The sequence below is a fragment of the Dendropsophus ebraccatus genome, chromosome 7, assembly GCF_027789765.1.
Source record: "Dendropsophus ebraccatus isolate aDenEbr1 chromosome 7, aDenEbr1.pat, whole genome shotgun sequence".
Taxonomy (NCBI): Eukaryota; Metazoa; Chordata; class Amphibia; order Anura; family Hylidae; genus Dendropsophus; species Dendropsophus ebraccatus.
Window position 1 is genome coordinate 54,465,322 of NC_091460.1, and position 24,354 is coordinate 54,489,675.

The following is a 24,354-nucleotide window of genomic DNA, read 5'->3' on the forward strand; positions in this document are numbered from 1 at the left end:
AATGCAATGGAGGAAGAGTAAGGGCCCTATTCCACCGGACGATTATCGTTAGCATAATCGTTAACGATTAACGATCTCAAACGACCGCTATTGCGAAAGACCTGAAAACGTTCACTCATTTCCATGGAACGATAATCGTTACTTATGATCGTAATTGCGATCGTTTCTTCTTCCGTATTTATTCGCTATTGCGTTCGTATCTATTGCGAACGACCGAACGATGTCTTATTCAATGCGAACGATTTGCGAACGTTTTGCGAACGAGCAACGATAAAAATAGGTCCAGGTCTTATAAAGCGATCAACGATTTCTCGTTCGGTCGTTAATCGTTACTGCATTTCAACCGAACGATTATCGTTTAGATTCGAACGATTTAACGATAATCTGAACGATAATCGTCCCGTGGAATAGGGCCCTAAATCTTCTCTAGTTATCTTCCAACCCTGGTTTTGGCTTCCAAATACTGATACAAAATCCTGCCCCAGACCTGCTGTGTGAAAGTGGGATCACCTAGAGTTGGCCGTGCACAAAAAATATTAGCCGCCTGTTTTCTGTTGGACTTGTCATTCCTGTTTGTCTGTGAACCATCAGATACAATGACATCTGTCATGTTCATTCAGGTGCTGCAAGAAGACATCTTCAGAAAAGAGTTGCAAGACCTTATGCACAAAGCCTTAGAGGCTCCATGTTGGTGTTTTGTGGGGCCTTACATAGAGCACCCACTGTTTAGGTGGAGGTATTTTGGTGCCGCACTGTTTCCCTATGATAATAAACAAAAAAAACTGAAGAAAACACAAATAGGTGCACCCACCTATGTTTCCCTATGATGACAGCTTTCTGAAATAACACATAAGGTATCCATATAAAATGGTGTCGGTACTTTATAATTTTCATCTTAATTGTCTAAAAATGTTGAAGCTAAGGTGGGCATACACCTTTAATAACTGATGGCCGAACGATTGTCTGGCCGTCTGTTATCTGTCCTGTTTTCCCCATATACAGGAATATTTGGCGCAGCTGAGCAATCCTGTGTTCTCTATGGAGAGGAGAGGGTTATCTATTCCAGAACAAAGGGGTAGACGGGCGACCTATAGGTATTCCGCAGTTGTCCCCACTTGCATCTCCGTGCATCTCCGCTGGTCCCATTGGCTTCATTCTATGGTTTGCCAAATTCTGCCATCTGCCTGAAGAATGAACCCGATCATCTTCAAGCGGACGGCGGAATCTGGCAAACCATAAAATGAAGCCTATGGGACTAGCCGAGATGCGCGTGGTTGCGAGCAGCTGGAATCCACGGCGGGTGATCCACCGGGATTCTGTAGTGTGCACAAACCCTAACTATATTCTGTAAATTTGCTCATCTCTACTCCTGACGTATATGCAGGGTTGAGATTAGTCTGGCTTGTGTCTTGTGTAGAACCTTTTATGAAGTCCCCCTTCTTAAAGGGCTATTCTGGGTAAAAGCAATTCCTGCAAACAGGATAGGGGAAAAGTGTCAGACTGTGAAGGCCCCCCCCCCCCCCCCCTAGAGTTGGCAGTACATGGTGCCACATAAGACCCCTCTTCCACACATAAAGTCATGTGTATTGTTGCTTTTGTGCTATATTGGGGGAGGGGGGCTTCCAGATTTGGTAATGCCAATGGACTTGCAATGTTTTAGGATGTATATGTGCATATCCTATATATAAACACTGCACAGGTTTGTATCCCTCTCTCTGGGGGAGTCGCTTCTTCTACCATCACTGGCTGGTACGTGTTTAGGACTGTGTGGGAGATCATGTCATTCCTTACAGGCTGCACACTTGAGATGTTTGTGAGTGCAAATCCAGAACCTGGCAACATTCTCTCACACTATTAACTCCTGAGGGGCTCTTGGGTCTCCTTCTCTGAACAGGTGTTTCCTACTGAAATACTTAAACGGAAATTATAAAAAAAAAAATATTATGGTGAACTGCTGCAGTGGAGATGTGGTTTACGCTGTGAGACAAGTTTTTAAAATATTACCACTTTGTAACAGTTTGTACTGTCTAAGAATTAGAAATATATATGTGTGTATAAAATGTGTGTGTTTTGAAAAATATGGGTCAAAAAGATAGGCAAGATATGCCAAAAATAGACATTGTGTGGACATTTTTTTTTTCCCTTGGCATTTTTTATTTTAGTAGCCCGTTTAAACTACGATTACCGCAGATTCCGTGCGCTACCCCAAACTCCTTCCCCTCCCCGGCACACGTGCGCTTTACCTTGGAGATCTGGCTGTCACATAGGCTCCATTCTTTTCAGCCAGATTTCACCGTCCACCCAAAAAAGAATAGACATGTCAATTCTTTGGGCAGACGACAGAATCTGCTTGAACATAGAATGAAGCCTATGAGACGGCCAGATCCTCCAGTGGGAGCACAAGGTGGGGGGCGAGCGCACGGAATCCACTGGAGGTAATCGGCGTGGATTTCATAGTGTGAACGGGCCCTAGGTGTGAATGGCACTTTCTTTCTTTTTCTGGCCTTTGACTTCTTTTAGTGGCGTTTTGCAAATAGTTTAGCCAGTGTGAAACCAGCCTTAGGCTATGTTCACACACTGTACAAACGTTTGTTGCCTCTGAGGCAGTTTTTCTAAAACGCAGCATGCTGAGGGTGTGGCATTTCTTTTTCTCCAAACTGTGGCATTTCTCTCCCATAGAGCTCAATGGAAATTGTTCTGTTTGTCTCAAAAACACTCCAGCAGAGCATTATGGGATTTGTAGTTTAACGATGGCCATACACCTGATAAGGGGAATTAATATGGACAGGGATAGTCACTTGGAAATAAGGTGGATAAAGAAAGTTATAATTCACCTTATCACACCCCATACTGACGGCCACACATGCCACCAGCGGCACATTCAGCTCGAGTATAAATGTATGGGGTCCTTTAGCACCGCATGGGGTGTCTACTGGGGTCAGCTGTAGTAGACCTTTGAAATCTTGTCTGAGATTTGGCCCGTTGACAATAGTTTGACACCCCTGATTTACATAGTGATGGCTTTTCAGAGGGAAAATTGTTCCAATCCTCTCAAACTAAATGTGTATGTGGTTTATAGGTGACTGTCCTATGATCAAGGTGCGTGAAAATTCTAAATCTGTGCTGTAATGTGATAGCGGCTCCCCCCCCCCCCGTACACTAGTTCTCCTTGTCTTGTCAATCCCTGCAGTCAGTCGTCTTTGTTCACAAGACTTTATGGTCTTCCTGTAGGTGACTCACTTCCTTTTGCTGAAGAGAAGTGGAGGATGCCGACCATTGGTTACTCAGCTCTCAGCACACAGAGTAGGAAATGTATAAAGGAAACATAACTCCAGATTGAATCCTTTTTTTTTTTTTTTAAAGTGAATGTCACTTAGAATTTTTTTTTTTTTTTATCGGATTAGATTTTTCTAGATGTTTCTAATTTCTATGTTGAATCTGAGTTTTATGCAGAAACAGAATAAAGAGAAAGAAAAAAAAAAGTACAGAGTACTGTGCAATCATAACAAGCGAAAGCATAATCTGCAATCCAATAATGTATCGAAACATAGACAAACAACCAGCCCCACATCTCTGGGTTTCTGGCTATGTGCACCAACCTACATTTAGCCGTACATCAGGAACAACGACCACCTGAGTTGGAATGTGGGAACAGAGAAGAAGACATAGGGGGAAGAAACACAAGGGAGACACTAATGATTCAAAAACAACAATTACACGCCCACAGGTGTGGGCACACAAGAAAAGGACACCACAGAGACAAGACAAAAAAGCAAATACGAGCACAAACATCTACTGTACCTCTCCGTCTGAGGTCAAGGAGATATAGATCACAGGAGACCGGAGACCGCCTCCGAGCCCCGTCACAAACGGCAAAGTGGCCCAGGGAGCTCAACGAATCAGTTGTGGAAAAATGGGGGAATCTTTAAACAAGATCCATGCCCGCCACACCTTAGAGTAAGCTGTGGTTCGATCATGATCCTCCGCAATAAGTTCTTCATACCTACAAATCGCGTTAAGCTCCGTCAGCCACTCCGTCATAGAGGGACACTCCGCGGTTTTCCAGTGCCTGGGAATGACCAGGCGTGCAGCCGTCAAGAAGTGCCTCAAAACTCCCTTCTTAATAGAAGCGATTGAGCCCAGGAAGAGGCTCAACAAGGCACTCTGAGGCGTATTAGCGACACGCTTCCCCGAATAAGCCTCATACACCTGGAACACTCTATCCCAAAAGGATCTGATCACGGGACATGCCCACCATATATGTAGAATTCCCCCATCCAGGGACCCACACCTCCAACAGGCGCCAGAAGCAGATGGGTACATACGCTAGATATCAGTAGGACACCTATACCACCTTGCCAGGATTTTATAGTTCTTCTCCTTTGCGTGTGAGGCCATGGAGAGACCGTGAGTAAGAGTACAGATCTTGTGAACCTGTTCCTCAGAAAAGGTCGTAGAGCAGTCAGATTCCCATTTATTAAAGAAACGGGCCCGTCCCACGTTACTGAGTGTTAGGAGGAGCTGATACAATCTGGATAAAGTCCGTGGCCCCGACACAACAGAGAGAAACCAATTATCAAAATCAGTGAGAGACCTGGAGAGAGCCGCTCCGGACACCAGAGCCTGAAAGAAGGATTGAAGTTGACTGTATTCCAGCCAGGAAAGCAACACGTCAGGATGTGCGGATCTAAGCGACTCCACAGTAGGCAAAGCCCCCTGAGGAAACACCTGAGCCAAACGCACTCCCATGGAGCTATCCCACACTAAAAAAGTGCGTCTCGACATTCCAGGCTGGAACCCAGGGTTCCCAAACAGAGGAGACATCAAGCCAGGTTGAGAGGAAATGCCATACCTAACCACCCACTTATCCCAAATGCAGAAAACGTGCGGGGCCAGGAATGGCCAGGATGTCGGATCTCCCCTGTCGCCGGGAGAAATCCACGGAGCCATGAGAACATTAAGAGGAGCAAGCGACCTCTCCAATAACACCCACAGCTTTGTCTGGTCAGCATGCACCCAGTCCAGTAAACGCGTGAGAATAGCTGCCTCGTGATACAACTGAAGGTCCGGGACACCTGCGCCTCCCAATTGTTTTGGTTTAGATAATGTGTCGCGCCCTAGTCTCGGACGCGATGCCGACCACACAAAGCGTGTAAAAGCACGGTGAAGCACTTTAAAAAAGGAAGCGGACACATGAATTGGCACAGTCTGAAAGAGGTACAAGAACCTCGGGAGTACGTCCATTTTGATCACAGCCATACGGCCAAACCACGACAAATATTTTGTGTGGTAAGCTGACAGGAGGGACAGTATTTTAGACTGCAATGGAGCATAGTTGAGAGGGAAAAGTAGATGAAGCTGAGCGGGAATATTAACACCAAGGTACATAATGTGTTCCTCCCTCCACTTGAAAGCAAAACCATGGCGAAGGCCCTCCAGGGTACCGGAAGAGAGAGACACATTAAGCGCCTCAGTCTTGGAGAGATTTGCCTGAAAGTTACTTAGTCTACCAAACCGGTCAAATTCAAAGAGAATGGTAGGAAGGGACACCTGTGGTGAAGTCACATAAAGCAGCAAATCATCTGCATATAGGGCCAATTTGTGGTGGTCCTGCCCAACAACCAGCCCAGTTACATTAGGGTTACGCCTTAATGCGATCGCAAGATGTTCCATGGTGAGAACATATAGAAGGGGAGACGGGGGGCAACCCTGCCGCGTGCCGTTCCGAATGCAGAAAGCCTCCGACAGGATGCCATTGGCGCGGACTCTCGCACTAGGGTTCGCATACAGGGCCATGACCCGGTCTATAAAAGACTGGCCGGCACCTATCTGAGCCAAGGAAGAACAAAGGAACCGCCAATGCACCCTGTCGAAGGCCTTCTCGGCATCGACAGAGAGAAGACAGAAAGGGGTTTTCGCCCTCTGGGCGTGAGCCATCAAAGTGATTGTACGCAAGGTATTGTCTCGGGCTTCACGGCCAGAGACTAATCCCACCTGATCTAGATGAATCACATTAGGGATCACCGTCCCCAAGCGATTGGCCAAGAGTTTAGAGTAGAGCTTAATATCGCAATTGAGCAACGAGATGGGGCGATAACTGCCACACACCAAAGGGTCCTTATTCGGCTTTGGCAGAACCACCACATGGGCCTCTAGGGACTGACGGGGGAAGGGACATGAGGGCGATATACTATTAAAGGCCTTGAGCATCAAAGGCGCCAGCACGGATTTGAAGGTCTTAAAAAATGGGGCAGTGAACCCGTCTGGTCCAGGACTTTTGCCATTTTTAAGGGCGGAAATAGCCGCTTCAATTTCCGCAACGGAGAAGGGAGAGTTCAGCAGCTCTGTGGCCTCAGAGTCAAGTGTAGGCAGAGCCGTCTCGTGTACATAGTCCTGAACTCTGGCCTCCAGGGCGGGGCCTGGCATATCAGAGTAAGCGCCCCGTATGTTGTAGAGGTCTTTGTAGAAGGCCCCAAAAGCATTTGCAATGGCCCGTGGATTGTGAATCAAGTCACCCACCCGGGAGGCCCAGAGACGGGATATACGTGGAAGAAGAATTTGGATGGAGATACCTGGCTAAAGCTCTACCGCATTTGTTGGCCTTTGTTCATACAAGTAACTGCGAAACCTCTCCCCCCTCCGGTTTGCAGTCAGAGAGATTAAATCTTTAATCCGCTCCCTAAGGGAGGAAATCTGGGCCCAGAGATCGGGGGTGGAAGATGCTTTATGTGACCTGACCGCGGCGTTCAATTCTTCGCACAAGGATTTAAGTTTAGCGCCTCTGTCCCTCTTGAGCTGTGCCCCCTGCTGAATAAAAACGCCCCGGAGAACACATTTGAGGGCCTCCCATTGTATGGGGGGAGGGGTCTGGTCCAACTCATGTGTGGCTACAAATGTGGCTAACGTCCTCTCAACCTCGGCTCTACATACCACATCCTTCAACAGAGTCTCATTGAGATGCCAGGTCCATTCGCGCGGCTCTCCACCAGGTATGGCAACAGATAGATAGATAGGAGCATGATCCGACCACACCGCAGTCCCTATTGAGGCAGAAGGATGAGAAAGAAGAGTTAGTTGGGAGATAAAAAACATATCTAGCCTACTATGGGTATTATGAGCAGGGGAGAAGTAGGTGTAGTCCTGGTCCTTTGGGTGGAGGATTCTCCACACATCGACCAAGCGATGAAGGTGGAGCGCCTTGAGTGCCTGGGTTCTAGAGGAGCGCGGCACCACTGATCTCCCCGTAGATGTATCCAAGGGGGGATCCAAAGCCATATTGAAATCTCCTCCCAGAAGGAATACCCCCTCCACAAAGTGGTCCACCTCCAGTAAGATATCCCGTAGAACAGACCCCTAGTTAGCATTGGGGAGATAAACATTACCTATAGTATATTTAGTATTGGCTATCAGAACCTTCAAAAACGCAAATCTACCCTCTGGACTCTCCAATGTATCTAGAACCTGATGTTGTAGGGATTTGTGCAGGGCGATTGAGACCCCTCTAGACTTAGAGCCCGGAAAGGAACTGTGCAACCAATAGGGATAGTGAGAGAAGCGCATTGTTGGAATATGATCAGTTTGAAAATGCGTCTCTTGGAGGAGCAACACATGCACTCGTTGTCTATGCATGGAGTAGGTGACATGAGATCGCTTTGATGGTTCATTAAGCCCTCGGGCGTTCAACGATGCAAGTTTCAGCGACAGGAGAGCCATTGCTATCCACCAAAACCTCAGACGGAGAAGAAAGGACACACACAGACACCACAACATAAACAAAGGGGAAGGGACGAGGATAGAACACAATGTTTCTAATTGTAATTTTATTTTGTACATTATTATGGAAGTGGCCAGCATTTACAGACCCGTGGACATGGCGCAATAGACTGTAGATGACCCCATTAGCTTGAATGGGAGAGTTTTCTAGGTATGCTTAGTGACCCAGTGAGATGTCATTGTGGAGGGTGAATTATGAGCATCACCTATTGTGAATGGCATCATCCTATTAAAACTATATATTTGTGTTGCCTTTCACTGTTCTCTTGTCTGTGATAATAAGGAGGAGACTGATGAAAAGTGATATTCACAAAACAGGAAGTGTCACTTTATTTGGCTTGCTGGCCTAAGGAAGTTACTACAGTGGAAAGAAAAATCAGCAATTCTCAAACAAGTTTAACTTAAAGCTTAAAGCTTGTTTCAAATGACTTCCCTCCATGTGATAGCCTATGTGATTGCTAACATATTTGTAAATGGCATAATTTACCAAAAAGGATTCCTTACTCTGGAAAAAAGTCCTAAAGTCTATGCCACTATGTGTGTCTTTTCTGTAATTTACTGTCCACTGCCTGTTATTAGCTTTAGGGTGGGTTCACACGTACCGACTCTCATTGCCTATTGCAGCATCACCCATTACTCTGCTTTATTCAAGATTGCCTTATACCCGGTTGCATCCGGAGAGACTGTTGCTACTAGTTACCACCGTTACAATAAATATACAACTACCGTTGTTTCTGAACCTTGGCATTGGTGTGATAATAGGTGCCCTGACTAAGGACAACGAAGAATCGCATGCCCAGCCTCTGCATGGTCAGGAGCCCGGTTCTCAGCTGTGTTACCCTTGTGCCAAAACCGTGACAATCCTCTGCTCAGCAGCTGCTCCGGCTCCTGCCAGTAACTAACTACACCTATCAGCGGAGAGGCCCCTAGGGGCTTGGGCATCGCATATAGACAGCACGGGAGCCAAAGGGGTTAAGAGGGCAGCTGCATTACATACATTTATGTAGTCCCAGGGGCCTGCCAGGACCTTAACTTGTAGCGGATCTCGCTGCTAAATACGTGTGAACCCACCCTAAAGGTGTTATCCATGGTAAAGAAAACAGGTGTGGTGCTGTTTTGGGGGGGAAAAGCAGCTGTTTTTGGGCTCCTATGGGCTCTCCATGGTCCCCTTGTTCTTAGCTGCTCACTGTTGGCACATATAATAGCATTGGCAGTGAGCAGGGAACGAGGAGCTTGCGTGCTCCTTCAGATCGGCCCTTGCAATAGGGCAATTAGTCAAGGTTTCCCTTACATCTGTCACCGCACTTAGTGTCGCTGTTGTTGTTTTTTTTTTTTTTTTTAAGAAATCAATAGTCCAGGCGATTTTAAGAAACTTTTTATTTGGGTTTATTAGGCAAATATGCTATTATCCGCATTCAAAAAGACTTTTCCCAGGTCCTCCCCCTCCCTCCGTCCTCCCTCTCATGCACTGCTCATTATCAGGAAATCTAGACTCTTTTACACAGTCAGGCCCTGTCTGTTCTATGGAGAGGGGATTACAAAGGATTACAAAGCGGGAGCTGCATGAAAGCGGTATTCAAAGGGCAGTGCTGACTTCAGAGGAGAGCCCGATGATGTAGTTGTAAATTAACTTTGTTGTCCTGTTTTGGTGCCTTATCTCCCTCCAACCCTCCCCTCTCCATAGAGAGCTCTAAACTGCTTTTTCATGCTAAAAAATGCATTTTTCGGCTAATAAACCCAATAACAAAGTTTCTTAATCGCCTGTACTATTGATTTTTGCAAAAAATAATTTAAACAACAGTGACACTTTAAACCTCTGGGCAGTGGTCCCTTGTAAAAATACTACTGTACCTGCTGATGTAAAGTGCAGCAGTGTAATCTTCTCTTCTTTCCCTCTTCCCTCTGTTTCTTTAATTTATTTTCGTTAATTTGTACCTCATCTGTCAGCACAGTGCAGCCTGTTTAATGCCCGTTCACCAGGATCTAGGCATAGCAGAGAGACATATATGCTGTGCAGGGATTGGCCAGATAAGTAAGGCAAAGGAAGTCCCTGTGTATATACTTTTGGCTGCTACTTCTGTTCCTGACATGAACAGAGGTGACAGCAGAGAGCACATTGTCAGACTGGAAAGAATATACAACTTCCTACAGGACATACAGCAGCTAATAAGTATGGGAAGACTAGATTCTTAAATAGAAGTAATTTACAAATCCTATATAACTTTCTGAAACCAGTTGATCTGAAAGAAACTCTCTTTCACCAGATAACTCCTTCCTGCCCTGAACAGCTGAGTCGGTCAGCTGTATGCCACTTCTAAGGCTTGCAATAACTGTACCCCAAAATGGTGGCATTAAAAGTTATACCTTTTCCTGCAAAAAACAAGCCCATATACAGAGTATGGCTATGTTGAAAACAATAAAAATAAAAGGTATAGCAAGGCCCAGACGAGAAAAAAAATCATTGCATCCTCCAAGGGTTAAAAGCTAGAAATGAAGATGTGATCTGTTTATGTTGTGCAAGATCTTGTGCATGTATTTTTAGCAGGTTGAAATTCACAGAGTATACAAGTGAAGACTTGCAAAGCTGGCTGTGATAACAAATGCCTTGTATGAGCAGCTCCTTGTTTATAGGTGGGAAAGTCCATTGCTTATTGTGGTGTGGGACGATAAAGCACAGCTGGTTTTAGTAGTTCTCCTTGCTGTGTGTTGTAATCATATTGTACAGTTCTTATAAAAAAAACTTTGCACTATTGCTCGATCTGTGCAAACTTATTTAGATGTGGGACTAGAAGAACATAGAATACAACATTATATCCAGCCTTTAAAACCAATCCTCACTCTGTTCCCAAATATCATCTTGCTCAGCTTTTTGGGCTACTAACTTTACATTGAGCCATAAGAGATGGAAATCATGCCTCTGCCTCCTATTCGGTATATTCACCAAAATATGATTCCATATAATTGGTTCAAATGCATTAGACTAGGGGGGGGGGGAGGGGGAAAAGGCCAACGTTGGTAAAAGCGGGTTACGTACATAAATCTAGGGGGTGTGTTAAAAATGTCAGCAGCTTAGTAGACCTATTTTATTCAGTTGTCTGAGTATCCTTCAATAGCTGTACAGCAGATTTGGCAGTGGCCCCAGTCTAGTTATAGCGGAATACTTAATTTCATAATTAAAACCTATATTTGCCACAACTCATAACTTTTTATATAGTCAGTGCTGTTTTTACGGATTAAGATTGCCTTGAGTCATTATGTTTAAGAAATCATTGGATATCAGTGAAAATATATATATATATATATATATATATATATATATATATATATATATATATATATATATATTATTTTTTTTTTTTTTTTGTAGAAGCATAACTACATTTTTTTTTCTTTCTAATCAGGCTCTTTTCCACTCTAAGGCCCTGTTCACACTGAGCAAGAACGGCAGAATTCTGTTCTTTGAGCGGAGAGCGGCGGTTGCGGAGGAGCTCGCGTCCTCTCATTCAAAGACAGCGGGACACTGAGCACGGCGGGTTTCCGACGTTCTTGCTTAGTATGAACGGGGCCTAAGGGTCAATTTACACAGAAAGATTATCTGCCAGATTTAAAGCCAAAGCCAGGAATGGATTTGAAAAGGGGAAAAATCTGCTTTTTTATGACCTGATCTCAGTTTATAGTCTGTTTCTGGCTTTGGCTTCAAATCTTTGGCAGATAATCTTTCTGTGTAATTGGACCCTAAGAAAGCAGCTGGTCTCCATCTTGTATTTTTAAGATGAAATAACAGCCCATGGATAGATCAGTTACATGCTGCCCATGCAAGTCTATGGAGATTGTGTGTGTGTGTGTGTATGGGGGGGGGGGAGTAGTGAGAGCTAGAGGGGAAATACACAAGAGATTTTTGTGGCTTCTTGTGAGTCTTGCCCAAAGGCCTCCTAATTTTTTTCTTAGATTGGTCAGTGCTGATCTACAATGTTCTCTATGCTGCTGCTGCTTTGTGTTGCTCTTTGCAATGTATGGGACACATCTTAGGGGCTACATTCACTCACCTAGCTTGGGAACAAAATAATAGATGACGTCTGCATAGTGCCTAGTGACTATATTCAGTGGGTTTCCCAAGGGACCTAAATGTGTAGTTTAAATATTTCAAAGCAGAAAAATCCCCCTGTGTGACCCAGCCTAAGGACAAATAAAAACCCATAAGCTTATTGGAAAGAAACAGAATTAAACAGTGTTCCCTGGCATATTGTTCTTGTAGCCAAAAGAGGATTGAAAAACATTTTCAGGATGGATTTTTAATTTTTTTTTTTTTTTTGTGCTAAACCATTTTTGGTAAGATTTGTAATGCATCAGGAATGTGCGCTATGAGATCACAAGATGCTAATAGGTGGCAGGCTTCTGTAACGGGAAAGTTTGGCCAGGGGGACATGCAGTGTGATTAAACCTTTGTGCTGCCAAAAATAAATTTAACACGGTAATATGATTATTAAAGAATAGTAGCGGTTGTGCTTCTGACACATAGCAGCGTCAGCTGATTCAAGGATGAGAGAATCCAATGTGATGTGATCATCCTGAGAAAAAAAAACCTTTAAAATCTGTAGCTGATATCAGCAGGCACTCCGCTAGTCTACACGTTTAAAGATTAAACAAAAAGGTTTACGGTAAACCCTCCAACAATAATAATAAAGCCAAGGATATACAAATACCCCTGTACATACAATTTTAACAGTTTACCTACTACATATGATTAAAAAAGAAAACACTACAACATATGAACACACAAAAAGTCCTATGGACGAAATTTCTTAAAAAATACTATTTATTGACAAAATTCAGCAACAGACATAATAAAATGCAATGAAAAACGAGTCCGTCCCAACGTATGTTTCGCTATGATTGCTTCATCAGGGAACTTCCCTGTGACCAAAATTTTAAACAGAGAAAAACGATAATAAAATATAGAGATAAATATTTCGCCTTTTTCTGTGTTTCGGACCCACTTCTGGCTGTGATAAAAATACTGAATGTATGGGCAGATTTAGGATAGCCCTTCAATATCAGATTGGTATGGGTCTAACTACAGGCAACAGACAGATCAGCTAAAGTTAGGGCTACACTTTGTTTTGCTGCAAGTTGAGTGACTGCTGCAGTCTATTGTGTATAACTCAGTGTATCACTTTGGACTGCAGCTGTGGCTTGATAGTTGGATTTATAGCCCTACAATAAGTCACAGTGTAGCCCTGGCCTGACTGAGTCCCCTTCATTGTCGACAGGGCAGAACCATGTACATCCTCTTGTGGCCGTGCTTGGTTCTGCAGCTCCGTCTCATTCACGTGGATATGGCTGAAGTGCTATACCAGGCTCAGGCACTACAGAATGTACAGGGCTGTGCTCCCCCTTGTGTCTCAGCTGGTAAATAACAAGTCTATAGATAAATGTGGTCAATATTTTGGATCTCAAATTTTTATTTTTAACTAAATTACCAAAATTTAGACAGAAATTGTGTTATTGAATGTTGGGAGTAACTGTAAGTTAGAACCTATGCTATTTTTTTTGTGTCCACATCTACACTGACACTTTGTGATCAATGTAAACTGCAGCATACCCATACCCATGCCAGATGCATTGCGTTCAATCACCAAATGTAATCGAATAGTGTTTGGTCAATTTCTAAGAGTGTACATTTTTTTTGTTTTTGTTTGTATGACTCAAAAGCGTAGCTACCTTCTGTTCTTTCAACAATATTTTCAGTGTAGGAATGCTAAAGTATAAAGTAGATCAGCATAGTGTTCTGCAGATGGGTGAGGGGTTATCCAGGATTAGAAAAAGCATGGCTACTTTCTTTCAAATTCTGCACCACCCCTGTCCTCAGGGTGTTTGTGGTATTTCAACTGTGCTCCATTCACTTAAATGGAACTGAGCAGCAAAACCGCATCCAACCTGAGGACAATAGTGGTGCTATTCTGGAAGAAAGTAGCTATGTTTTTCTAAGCCTAAGCCTTTAAAGCAGGGGTGGGGAACCTTTTCCATGTCGAGGGCCGGTCGGGCATTTATAAAATCATTCGAGGGCCGCATACCGTGCGCGGCAGTTAGTAGCGGGGGTTTGCAGCACCCAGGGCAAGGCAAAGTATTGTTCGCCTAGTGCCCCTGCTATTGTAGTTAACCCCCAGCCATGTCCCTGGTAGCCTAGTTAACCCCCCCAGCCATGTCCCTGGTAGCCTAGTTAACCCCCATCAGGCATGTCCCTGGTAGCCTAGTTAACCCCCATCAGGCATGTCCCTGGTAGCCTAGTTAACCCCCATCAGTCATGTCCCTGGTAGCCTAGTTAACCCGCATCAGTCTTGTCCCTGGTGGACTAGTTAACCCCCATCAGTCATGTCCCTGGTAGCCTAGTTAACCCGCATCAGTCTTGTCCCTGGTGGACTAGTTAACCCCCATCAGTCATGTCCCTGGTAGCCTAGTTAAACCCCATCAGGCATGTCCCTGGTGGCCTAGTTAACCCCCTTCAGGCATGTCCCTGGTAGCCTAATTAACCCCCATTAGTCATGTCCCTAGTGGCCTAGTTAACCCCCAACAGTCATGTCCCTGGTGGCCTAGCTAACCCCCATCAGGCCTGTCCCTGGTGGACCAGTTAACCCCCATCAGGCATGTCCCTGGTAGCCTAGTTAACCCACATCAGTCATGTCCCTGGTAGCCTAGTTAATCCCTCAGTCATGTCCCTGGTAGCCTAGTTAACCCCCCATCAGGCATGTCCCTGGTAGCCTAGTTAACCCCCATCAGGCCTGTCCCTGGTGGCCTAGTTAACCCCCATTAGTCATGTCCCTGGTGGCCTAGTTAACCCCCAACAGTCATGTCCCTGGTGGCCTAGTTAACCCCCAACAGTCATGTCCCTGGTAGCCTAGTTAACCCCCAACAGTCATGTCCCTGGTAGCCTAGTTAACCCCCAACAGTCATGTCCCTGGTGGACCAGTTAACCCCCAACAGTCATATGCCTGGTGGACCAGTTAACCCCCAACAGTCATGTCCCTGGTGGACCAGTTAACCCCCAACAGTCTTGTCCCTGGTAGCCTAGTTATCCCCCCCCCCCCATCAGTCATGTCCCTGGTAGCCTAGTTATCCCCCCCCCCCCCCCCATCAGTCATGTCCCTGGTAGCCTATTTAACCCCCAAATAAAAAAAAATAAACATCCCTCTCACCTTTCCTCCGCTCCCACGCTGTCCAGGTCCTCTTCTCTCCCAGGTCCTCTGTGCCGGTCTTCTCCTGCAGGCGGCGCGCGATGAAATGACGTCATCGCGCGCCGCCCGCAGGAGACTGAAGACACGCGCCGCTTTGGAGGAGGAAGGAGCCGACACAGACAGCACGGCAGCTGTCACAGAGGATGCTGTGTGCGCCGGCTCCTTCCTCCACCAAAGCAGCGCGTGTCACAGGGGAGCCGCGGGCCGCGGGCCGCATCGGGAGGTCTCAGGGGCCGGATGCGGCCCGCGGGCCGGAGGTTCCCCACCCCTGCTTTAAAGGGAACCAATGTATAAAGCTCCTGCAGCAGCCGGCACAGGGAAGCCGGTGCCGCGGTCCATTTTTTTTTGAACCGCGGCCCGTTTTCCTTGTACAGCTGTGTTCTATCCACGGGTACTGGGCCAGGGCTGAAGCACTGGAGGCGGGCCAGGCAGTGGCAGGAATCCCCCGGCACTCTATGATAACACATTCGCTTTAAAGGCAATGTACAAAGCTCCTGCAGCAGCCCACGGCACATACCGGCCGCGGCTGCAGCAGGAGCTTTATACCGGGGGGAAAAATGACTTTTATTCCCCCCGGTTTGTGACAGACACAGGCAGGGAAGTAGTCATCTGGGCGGCTCCCTGCCCGTGTCTAGTTACAGTCACAGAGCGCGGTGACTAGACACGGGTAGGGAGCCGCCCAGATGACCGTCCGCCCAGACGCCCGTGTCTGTCCCGAACCGGGGGAATAAAAGTCATATTTCCCCGGTATAAAGCTCCTGCTGCAGCCGCGGCCGGTATGTGCCGTGGGCTGCTGCAGGAGCTTTATACATTGCTCTAGGGAACCATATCAGCCCAATTGGGCTGATTGGTGCTCTTTAAAGCAAATGTACTATCATAGAGTGCCGGGGGATTCCTCCCACTGCCTGGCCCGCCTCCAGTGCTTCAGCCATGGCCCGGTACCTTTGGATAGAACACTGCTGTACAAGAGAACCGGGCCGCGGTTCAAAAAAAGGACCGCAGCACCGGCTTCCCCGCACCGGTGCAGATCTATCCATGGGTCATGTTAAAGCGAATGTACACAGTATTTTTGCCCAGTATTTTGGTCAGTTTCCCAGTAATTGAAACACGTTATAAAACTTTGTAATATGCTTCAATCACCTATCTGCCCCCTTCCCTATCTTTTCCCCCCTCAACCCCCCACCAGTAAGTGAAGAAAACTCATTCCTAACTAATGACTGTTGACCCCAGGCTGCTCTGTGGCAGCCATTTTGTGACAATGAACTCATCTAAGCCCTGTTAAGCCAACCTCCCTGATTGGCTGAGCAAGCTGTAAGCCATCTAACAGTTTTACAAAGACACCACAGGAGACAAAGTGCATCATGGGAAAGCCCAAACCAGTAAACAAAGGAAAAAAATGAAGACACCAACTGGAGCTTTAGGGACCTGCAAAGAGCGGGAAATTCAAACTGAGACAGACTCAGGAGGGAAGGAAAGTTTAAAAACTGTTTATGATGGATTGTTTTTTTTATCTGCGCCAGAGTACCCCTTTAATGGCAAATAGGGACCATTATTTTAAAATAACGGTAATTTGCCATTAAATGATGGCCATCCACTAAATTTCAACGTGTGAACATAGCCTTTCTGTGTTTTCAATCCACTCCTGGTTTTGGTTGCAAAATTACTTTGTGAGAACATAGCCTAAAGGGGGTTTTCTGGTTAAAAAAAACAAAACACAAAATAACCCATTAGTCACTGTTTGCTGCCCACATCTACACAGTGAAAACACCTTTTTAAAGTGTACCTGTCGTTATAATTTTTAAAATCTAAATCAGCAGGTGATGTAATATAAAGCAAGTTTGCAATTTACTTTATTTTTTAATTATTACGCTTTATAACAAAGCTATACTTACTTGTACCCAGGTCCAGTCTTCTGAAGGCAGCTTTTTAGTCTGTTTGAATCTCCGGGGCTCTGTCATTACGCTGCCGTAGAGATTCAAAAAGTTTCCCTGCTGCCGGCATGATATTGATGCATCATGTTGGGCGGGTAACCAATTCATTACATGCTTTCCCCGTCCATAAGGTCTGCAAAATTGCAGACATGTGAATGCAGCCTTAAAGGCTGGACCTGGATATAAGTCCTATATCTTTGTTATAAAGCATAACTAAATAAATAAATAAAAATAATGAATGTAAATTGCAAACTTACTTTATTTCATATACCCTGTTTTTAGATTTTGAAAATTATTACGACAGGGACACTTTAATTTTTTTTTTTTCCCCCTCTCCCATATGTGCATGCTGCAGCTGTGCTGCTGAGTTACAGAGATAGTAACCAGGATAAAGGTTTTAGTATAATCTGTTGTACTGAACATTAGGCACCAAGTTAATAATGTTAACCTATACAGACTGTCATATACCGTATGTCTATGGGCTCTTTCAATATGTATAGAAGGCTCTAAATTAGCTGATCCTTTCCAGATCTCAAGTTACAGGTCGAGCTGCTAATTTACATGACCTCTAAAGCAGCAGTCTATTAATAATGATGGACAAGAACTCCCCTTGATTCCTCCCAGCACACCCCTCAGCAGAACATCTGTTTTTAAAGGAGAAGTCCAGGCATTTTTTAAATTTGGCAGCAGGCAGGGGCAGGGGGGAATATGATAACCAGTAGGAACTTACCTCTCCCCGTGCCCGCCATGAGCAGCGGGACTGGCCTCGGGCTCTCCAGTGCTGACACGGCTCGGCTAATGGACTGGCCTCTCCAGTCACTGATTGGTTGAGCGGCCAGGACAGGCCTTTTACCCTGATTCGTGACTTCATCACAACTCAGGGAAAAATGCCTTCTGGCGGGGGTCCCAAGGCAAGGTAAGTTCCTACTGGTTATCAAATTTCAAAGCATAGGGCTATGTTCAGAGAATAATAATAAATATGCATGTCCTGGCCCACCCAATGATCTAATGACATGATGGGGGATCTATGATGCTGTTAGTTCTGATCATTAGCCCCACAGTTGGCCAGGATTATGGACCTGAGGCTCTTTTCACACTTGAAAGCTGATATTCAAATTTCTGCTATGGATATACTGTGGGGTTTGTGGCAGAACCACAGATTTTGCCAGTCATTCATTGAGGTTAATAACCAGTTTCCATCCAACATACTGTACACTACTCACAAAAAGTTACGGGTATTTGGCTTGTGGGTGAAATGTTTTGAAAAAGTAAAGTTCATGCTCCAGTGACATATCATGAAAGTAGGGCATTTACGTTTAAGCGTGTAATGGTGATTTCCTCATCTTAAAATATTAAAACAAAAGCCAACCCCAGTGGTGGGTATACCCCAACAAAAATGTCAATGTCTCAGTAACTTGTTATATGCCCCTGAGCATCAACTACAACTTGGCAAGGTGTCTAATGCTGTTCAAGTCAAACAGCCTGAGAGATCAAGTCATTGTGGTTCTGGGTAAAGAATTATGAGCCTTTACAAAGCAACTCAGCTAATCCCATAGGTTTTCTACAGGATTCAGGTCTGGAGAAAGTGCAGGCCACTCCATTAGAGGTCCCCCGGTCTCTATCAGCCATTCCCTAATGATGTCACTTCGATGAGCTGAAGCATTGTCATCCATGAAGATGACATTAGGCCTGTGTTGTTCATGCAGGGGCACAATGACAGGATTACTGATGTTATTCAAGTAGTATGACAGCTGTACCTGTCACAAAGTGTAGAGCAGTTCTGTATGGACTACACACACCTGTCCATAATGTAACACCACCTCTCTTGTTAGAGAACAGCAAAGTTGTATATAAAGTACTGAAATGTTGAACAATTGGACGTGTGCATTCAAAAGTTTAGAGAAGGCCACAGTAAGTTCACCTGGGTGGTGGAAGCCTTATTACCATTCATGAAATGTAGCTTGTCATTGGATTTGATATAGATTTCACTGAAAATCTGTGTCAAATCTGATGTGTGAACAGTGTCTAATGTAACCTATTGGCCTATTCGCTCTTTTGATTTTCAAGGACAACAAAATACATGCAGATTGTATTTCTAGCCAGCATGGTGACTCAGTTGTTAGAATTGTTTCCCTGTAGCTTGGGGATTTAAAGCTTATAGTAACCCTTTAATGGCAGTAAAATAACAAAGGAGAGATCTGAAAATTGGACTTTATTTAAGGGTATTATATCAGACTTGGTTGAATGGGTAGTCTGGGACATTAAAGGGGTTATCCAAGGATGACTGTAAAAAAAAAAAAAAGGACCCACTCACTTATCCCCTTCTGCTGCCATTCTTACAACTCTTTGTCCCTGGTGCTCATGGCATCTTCCTGCTTCCTATGAGTTTCTATTAGTGCAAGAACTGCCAATTAATGGTCAAAGTGGATACCAGGATTGGGATAGGGTCAGGATGTCATCAGAAGCAGAAAGAAGCCAGGACCACCGGGAACCAGGAGTCCGAATTGCAATGGAGAGTAAACAAAAAACAAAACAAAAATTTAATTTTCATTTGTACAACTTGTTGCATGTTTTTTTTTTCTTTTCACTAAAGAAATAAAAAAATGTGTGAACTATGCAAAATGGGACATACACTTTAAAAAAGAAATATCTATCTACACCTGTTAAAGAGTCACTGTTGTATTTTTTTTTTTTGCAGAAATCAATAGTCCAGGCGATTTTAAGAAACTTTGTAATTGGGTTTATTAGCCAAATCTGCCATTATCTGCATGTAAAAAGCCTTTTCCCAGGTCCCCCCCTCCTTCCTCTTTTTCATCCACTCTGAAAAATCTGAAAATTGTGACTTGTTGCAGGAGACGTCCCCTGTCTGCTCTAGGGAGAGGGGAGGGGGGAGGAGGAAGGAGGGAGTTAGCCGGCAGCAGAAAGCAGATAACAGAGGATTACAGGCACAGAGCTGGGTGACAGCTGTAATCTGAGCTCAGACAGGTCACTGGTGACTGTCACAGGAGATATCCCGTGAGGGATTTGTAGATTAACTCTTTGTTGTCCTGTTTTGGTCTTTTGTTTAGCTCTCTCCATAGGAGAACAATGAAGACAGGGGGGAGAGCTTCAAACAGCTTTTTCATGATAAAAATGCATTTTTCTGATAATAAACCCAATTACAAAGTTTCTTAAAATCGCCTGGACTATTGATTTCTGCAAAAAAAAATTTCACGACAGTGACACTTTAACTCATGCTGTATGTTATAAAAATCATAAATACAGAAATGTAAATGTGTTTAAATGTACTTTTTTTTTTATTTAAAAAACAAACAAACACACAAACAATAGGGAACTGATCTATAGAAGCATGAATAAGCTCTACCAGCAGAAAACCAGGACAATGGAAAAAATACAAATCTGCTCATTTATCATCATCTCTCACTTCTCTGCCCCTTTTGCAATACACACAGATGTGCTGGTCACTAAGGGGTTAATGATGTGCCCTCCACATGAACAATCCCTGGATATAGCTGTGTGTCATGCTGCTGCAGACCTGCCACCATCTATCAGTTTCCTGAGTCATGAGAAACACTTTCACCTTCTGCAACTTTTTGCAATAGAACAGGCGGGATCTGTTGTGAAAACTTGCTGGGTCAACTCTTTCCCCTCCCAGTTCTCAGACTGGGATGTCTTAGACACAATGACATCATGCTGGCTGTGGGAAGCGATCAGTCAGCTGCAGAATGGGGCTCCCTGCTATGAGAGCAAGCTCCCTAGTGCCAGCACTTCAGCTGTGAGCCTTTGTCTCCAGTATGATCTCTCTGCTTGGTGTCATGTGGAGGAGAGCTGCTACCAGCTGAGACATGTCCCCCTTATTTAGCTGGGTGGCTAAGGTGAGCTGACTTTTCTTTCATTGTGTATCTAGTGCTGTCCTGTATTCTCTGAACTCCTGAGACTTAGAAAGTATTGCGTTTGTATATATATATATATATATATATATATATATATATATATATATATATATATATATATATATATATATATATTTCTTTTCTAAAGAATTCAGTGTTTTGAGGAAGTTGGTTACTACTTCTATAGAAGTTGCATGTATTAGTATTGTGCTTGTCTTGTGTGTCGCTATATACTATGATTTTGTGTGTTATCCTATAGACATACAATGGGCATTGTATCTCATATGCTATAGAAAGTCTGAGTAGATTTCCCTTTCCCCTTTTTCTCCTTTCCTCCTTTTTCTTTCACCTATTTTTTATTTTCCTTGTTTGTTTGTCATATTTCTTTTATTGGAATTTAAAAAAAACAAAAAAAAAACAGTTTCTTTATTTCGGCTTAAAGATGACAGATAATGTGTATTGTACAAATATTAGTCATATAATTGATGTTACAAATCACAACTATTGTCAAAAGTAGACATTGTGAGCTGACTTTTTTTTAGCACTTATTTATATCATAAATGTTCTTTATTAAAACTTAAATTGGAAAGAAAGTCTGAGTAGACTGATCATACTGACCTTAGATGCCTAATGGCCGAGTATTTGAGTGTATTTTCATACAGAGAATATGCTGTGGGTAGTTACTTTTGGCAGCAGCTTATCTCTTGCGGGAATAAAGGGTCAGGTATGTAAAACTTCTACATGTCCAGGCCTTGTTTCCCATCACATCTGCCATAGAAGGAATGTCAGGCTTTTACATGCACATTGTCTGAGATCCACTGTAATTGTCAGCTTTTACACTGTTTGCTCTAATGTGTACATAAATCCTATAGATTGTCAGAGGTGGAACACTTAAAGGGGTTATCATGAGATTAGCAGTGCGGGTCAGACCTGACCAAGAGAATGGAGGTCAATAGACTCCTGAGCAAGTAAATCAACAGCACGACCACAGCTCCATTCTGTATAGAGCTTTTTAACATTGATGAATCCTCAGCTCTGCTATTGTCAGTGAATAGAGCGGTGGTAGAGAGTGCACACTGTCACTACCTTTTATACTGGGTACACACGATCACACCCATAACTGGCTAGTTATTACATTTATTTTGGGATGCCCCCCACACTGGCAAATTTTCTGACCTAATGTTGTTCATTAATATTGTGACTGTTAAAAAGTATATTGCAAATGTATGGCCAGCTTAGCTGTTCAGTGTAACTTATGTGGAGTCGTTGAATAGGCCAAGAGTTACCATGACAACCTGTGCAGGCCCACCATTACCAATAGGCCTTATGGTAGTTTTAGTAACTACATCTCTAGTATGTACATTCATGCTTGAACTACAGGCCTCAGAGCATTGTGTGGTGGTAGATTGGTGCCCCTCCCCCCTCATGGTGTATGCCATAAAGCCCTATTTAAAGGGGTTGTCCAGGCTTGGAAAAACATGGCTGCTTTAAGACAGAAAGTGCACCACTCTTGTCCTCAGGTGGAATGGGGTTTTGCAGCTCCGTTCCACTGAAGTGAATGGAACTGAATTGAAATACCACACACAACCTGAGGACAGGAGTGGTGCTGTTTTTGCAAGAAATTAGCTGTGTTTTGTTGTTCTGAATAACCCCTTTAATCCTTTTGTACAGTTGCCATATAATATTGCCATAAGGCAAACAAATAATGCTGTTCAGTCAAATAACTAAAGACTGTAGCTACGTCCTCCTACAGCTTTCTTTTTATAGGTGGGTTTAAGGTGGCAGGGAGGCCAGGGTGCCCAGGGCACTCACTCCAGAACTGCCTGGTTATGGGCCCTGTGCACAGATGGCACCACTAAGGCTGGTCCTGGCTCTCCTTAGCACACACTGTCTGCTTGTCTTGTACAAAACTCAGGACGACATGACCCTTGAGCTGTTCACCTCCAACTCCTGTTTGCCAGAAATGCCTGCGGAAAGGGCGCGCTTGGCAAATGTGGCGTATCTAAGCTATCCCTTGGCCTTATTGCAGCTCCTATTTGTGTGCACCCTTGGTTGGACAATAGTATATTGCTAGCTTTTAATTATGAAGTGTGAATAGACTACATGTGGAAAGGCTGATACTTGGAACGACTTGCACGTTGTCAGATGGAGCAGCATTGTGTGTATCCTTTTATTTGATTCCTGGCTGCTGGGTTAAGTAAACAGCGATCTATTGTATGTATACTGAAGCTTGCATCAGGATCACGGCTCGCATGTTTCCAGGGTGACTCATCCCGGAGGAATACGCTTCTCTACAAAGACACCTGGGGAAATGCACATTGAGGCTGGTGATAAATATTTAGTGAATGTGTGCGGCTTCCCCTGCATTGTCTTTAGAGCCATTGTTCAGAGTTACAAATATTGTTCTGAGTCTTGTCTCCCACGTCAACCAATCAGAATGCTTTGTTCATTTTTCGAGAATAGTTTAGGAAATGAAACTTGCGCTTTGGTTTTTACAAGGATATAGGCGTATAAGTAACATAATAATTTTTAATAGCTATAAAAGTCATAAATTCATATAATTTGTAGCATACATTACTGTAGGAGAGCCTGGAGTATAGAGTAATTTGTGTGCAGTGGGTATCCCCTTCCTAACCAGGGTCCTCTTTGTCCCAGTGCACATTATCTCTTGAGCATATAACCTCTTATCGGGTTGCATGCTACAATTCCTATCTCTTCTGTCCACAGCAGCCCTCCCTTCACTGGAATAAGCGAGAAACAGCACGTTTTCTACAGGGTATGGATGTATAGATTGAACTTTTTTTTTGCATGTATGTAGGTCTTAAGCACAAAGCTATGTATTTAATATATTAATGCATGTGCTTTGGGGTTGTTCAGTGAAAATCTTTTTCTTTTAAATCAACTGGTTTTAGAAAGTTATATAGATTTGTAATTTACTGCTATTTAAAAATCTCAAGTCTTCCCATACTTATCAGCTGCTGTATGTGCTACAGGAAATCCTGTTTTCATTTCAGTTTGACACAGTGCTCTCTTCTGACATCTTTGTCCGAGACAGGAACTGTCCAGAGCAGGAGAGGTTTTCTATAGGGATTTTCTGCTGCTCTGCACAGTTCCTATCTCGGAGAGAGATCTCAGCAGAGAGCACTGTGTCAGACTAAAAAGAAAATAACATTTCCTGCTGGACATACAGCAGCTGATAAGTATGGGAAGACTTGAGATTTTTAAATAGAAGTAAATTAAAAATCTATATGTCTTTCTGAAACCTGTTGATTTAAAAGAAAGAGATGACCTTGTTAAAGTGATAGGCACCTATTTACAAAATGATACAGTTCCTTTAAAGGAGAATATTACCCCCCCCCCCCCCATAGGTCGCACAACCCCTCAGGCTGGCTTCTCTAATATGCCATCAATGTTTTAGCCTCAAAAAACCCTCTTGATGTTGGCTGCTTTTTAGCTCTCTTCCCTTAGGGCACAGCTAGAGTCAGTGAATTAAACTTGGCTGCATTATTATTTGCAAGTCTGATA

General features: G+C 44.0%; 1 protein-coding gene across 5 annotated transcripts in view; it reads left to right on the forward strand.

Annotated features, from left to right (window-relative positions):
- Positions 1 to 24,354, forward strand: part of TBC1D1 (TBC1 domain family member 1) — a 135,068-nt gene that overhangs the window by 19,699 nt on the left and 91,015 nt on the right. The window contains exon 1 of one of the 5 annotated variants that reach the window (XM_069977507.1): positions 20,643 to 20,811. The exons of the other annotated variants lie outside the window; for them this stretch is intronic. Within the exon in view, the coding sequence (XP_069833608.1) occupies positions 20,782 to 20,811 (30 nt within the window). The 5' untranslated portion in view covers positions 20,643 to 20,781. Of the gene's footprint in view, positions 1 to 20,642; positions 20,812 to 24,354 lie in introns of those variants that run through there. 5 annotated transcript variants of the gene reach the window in all.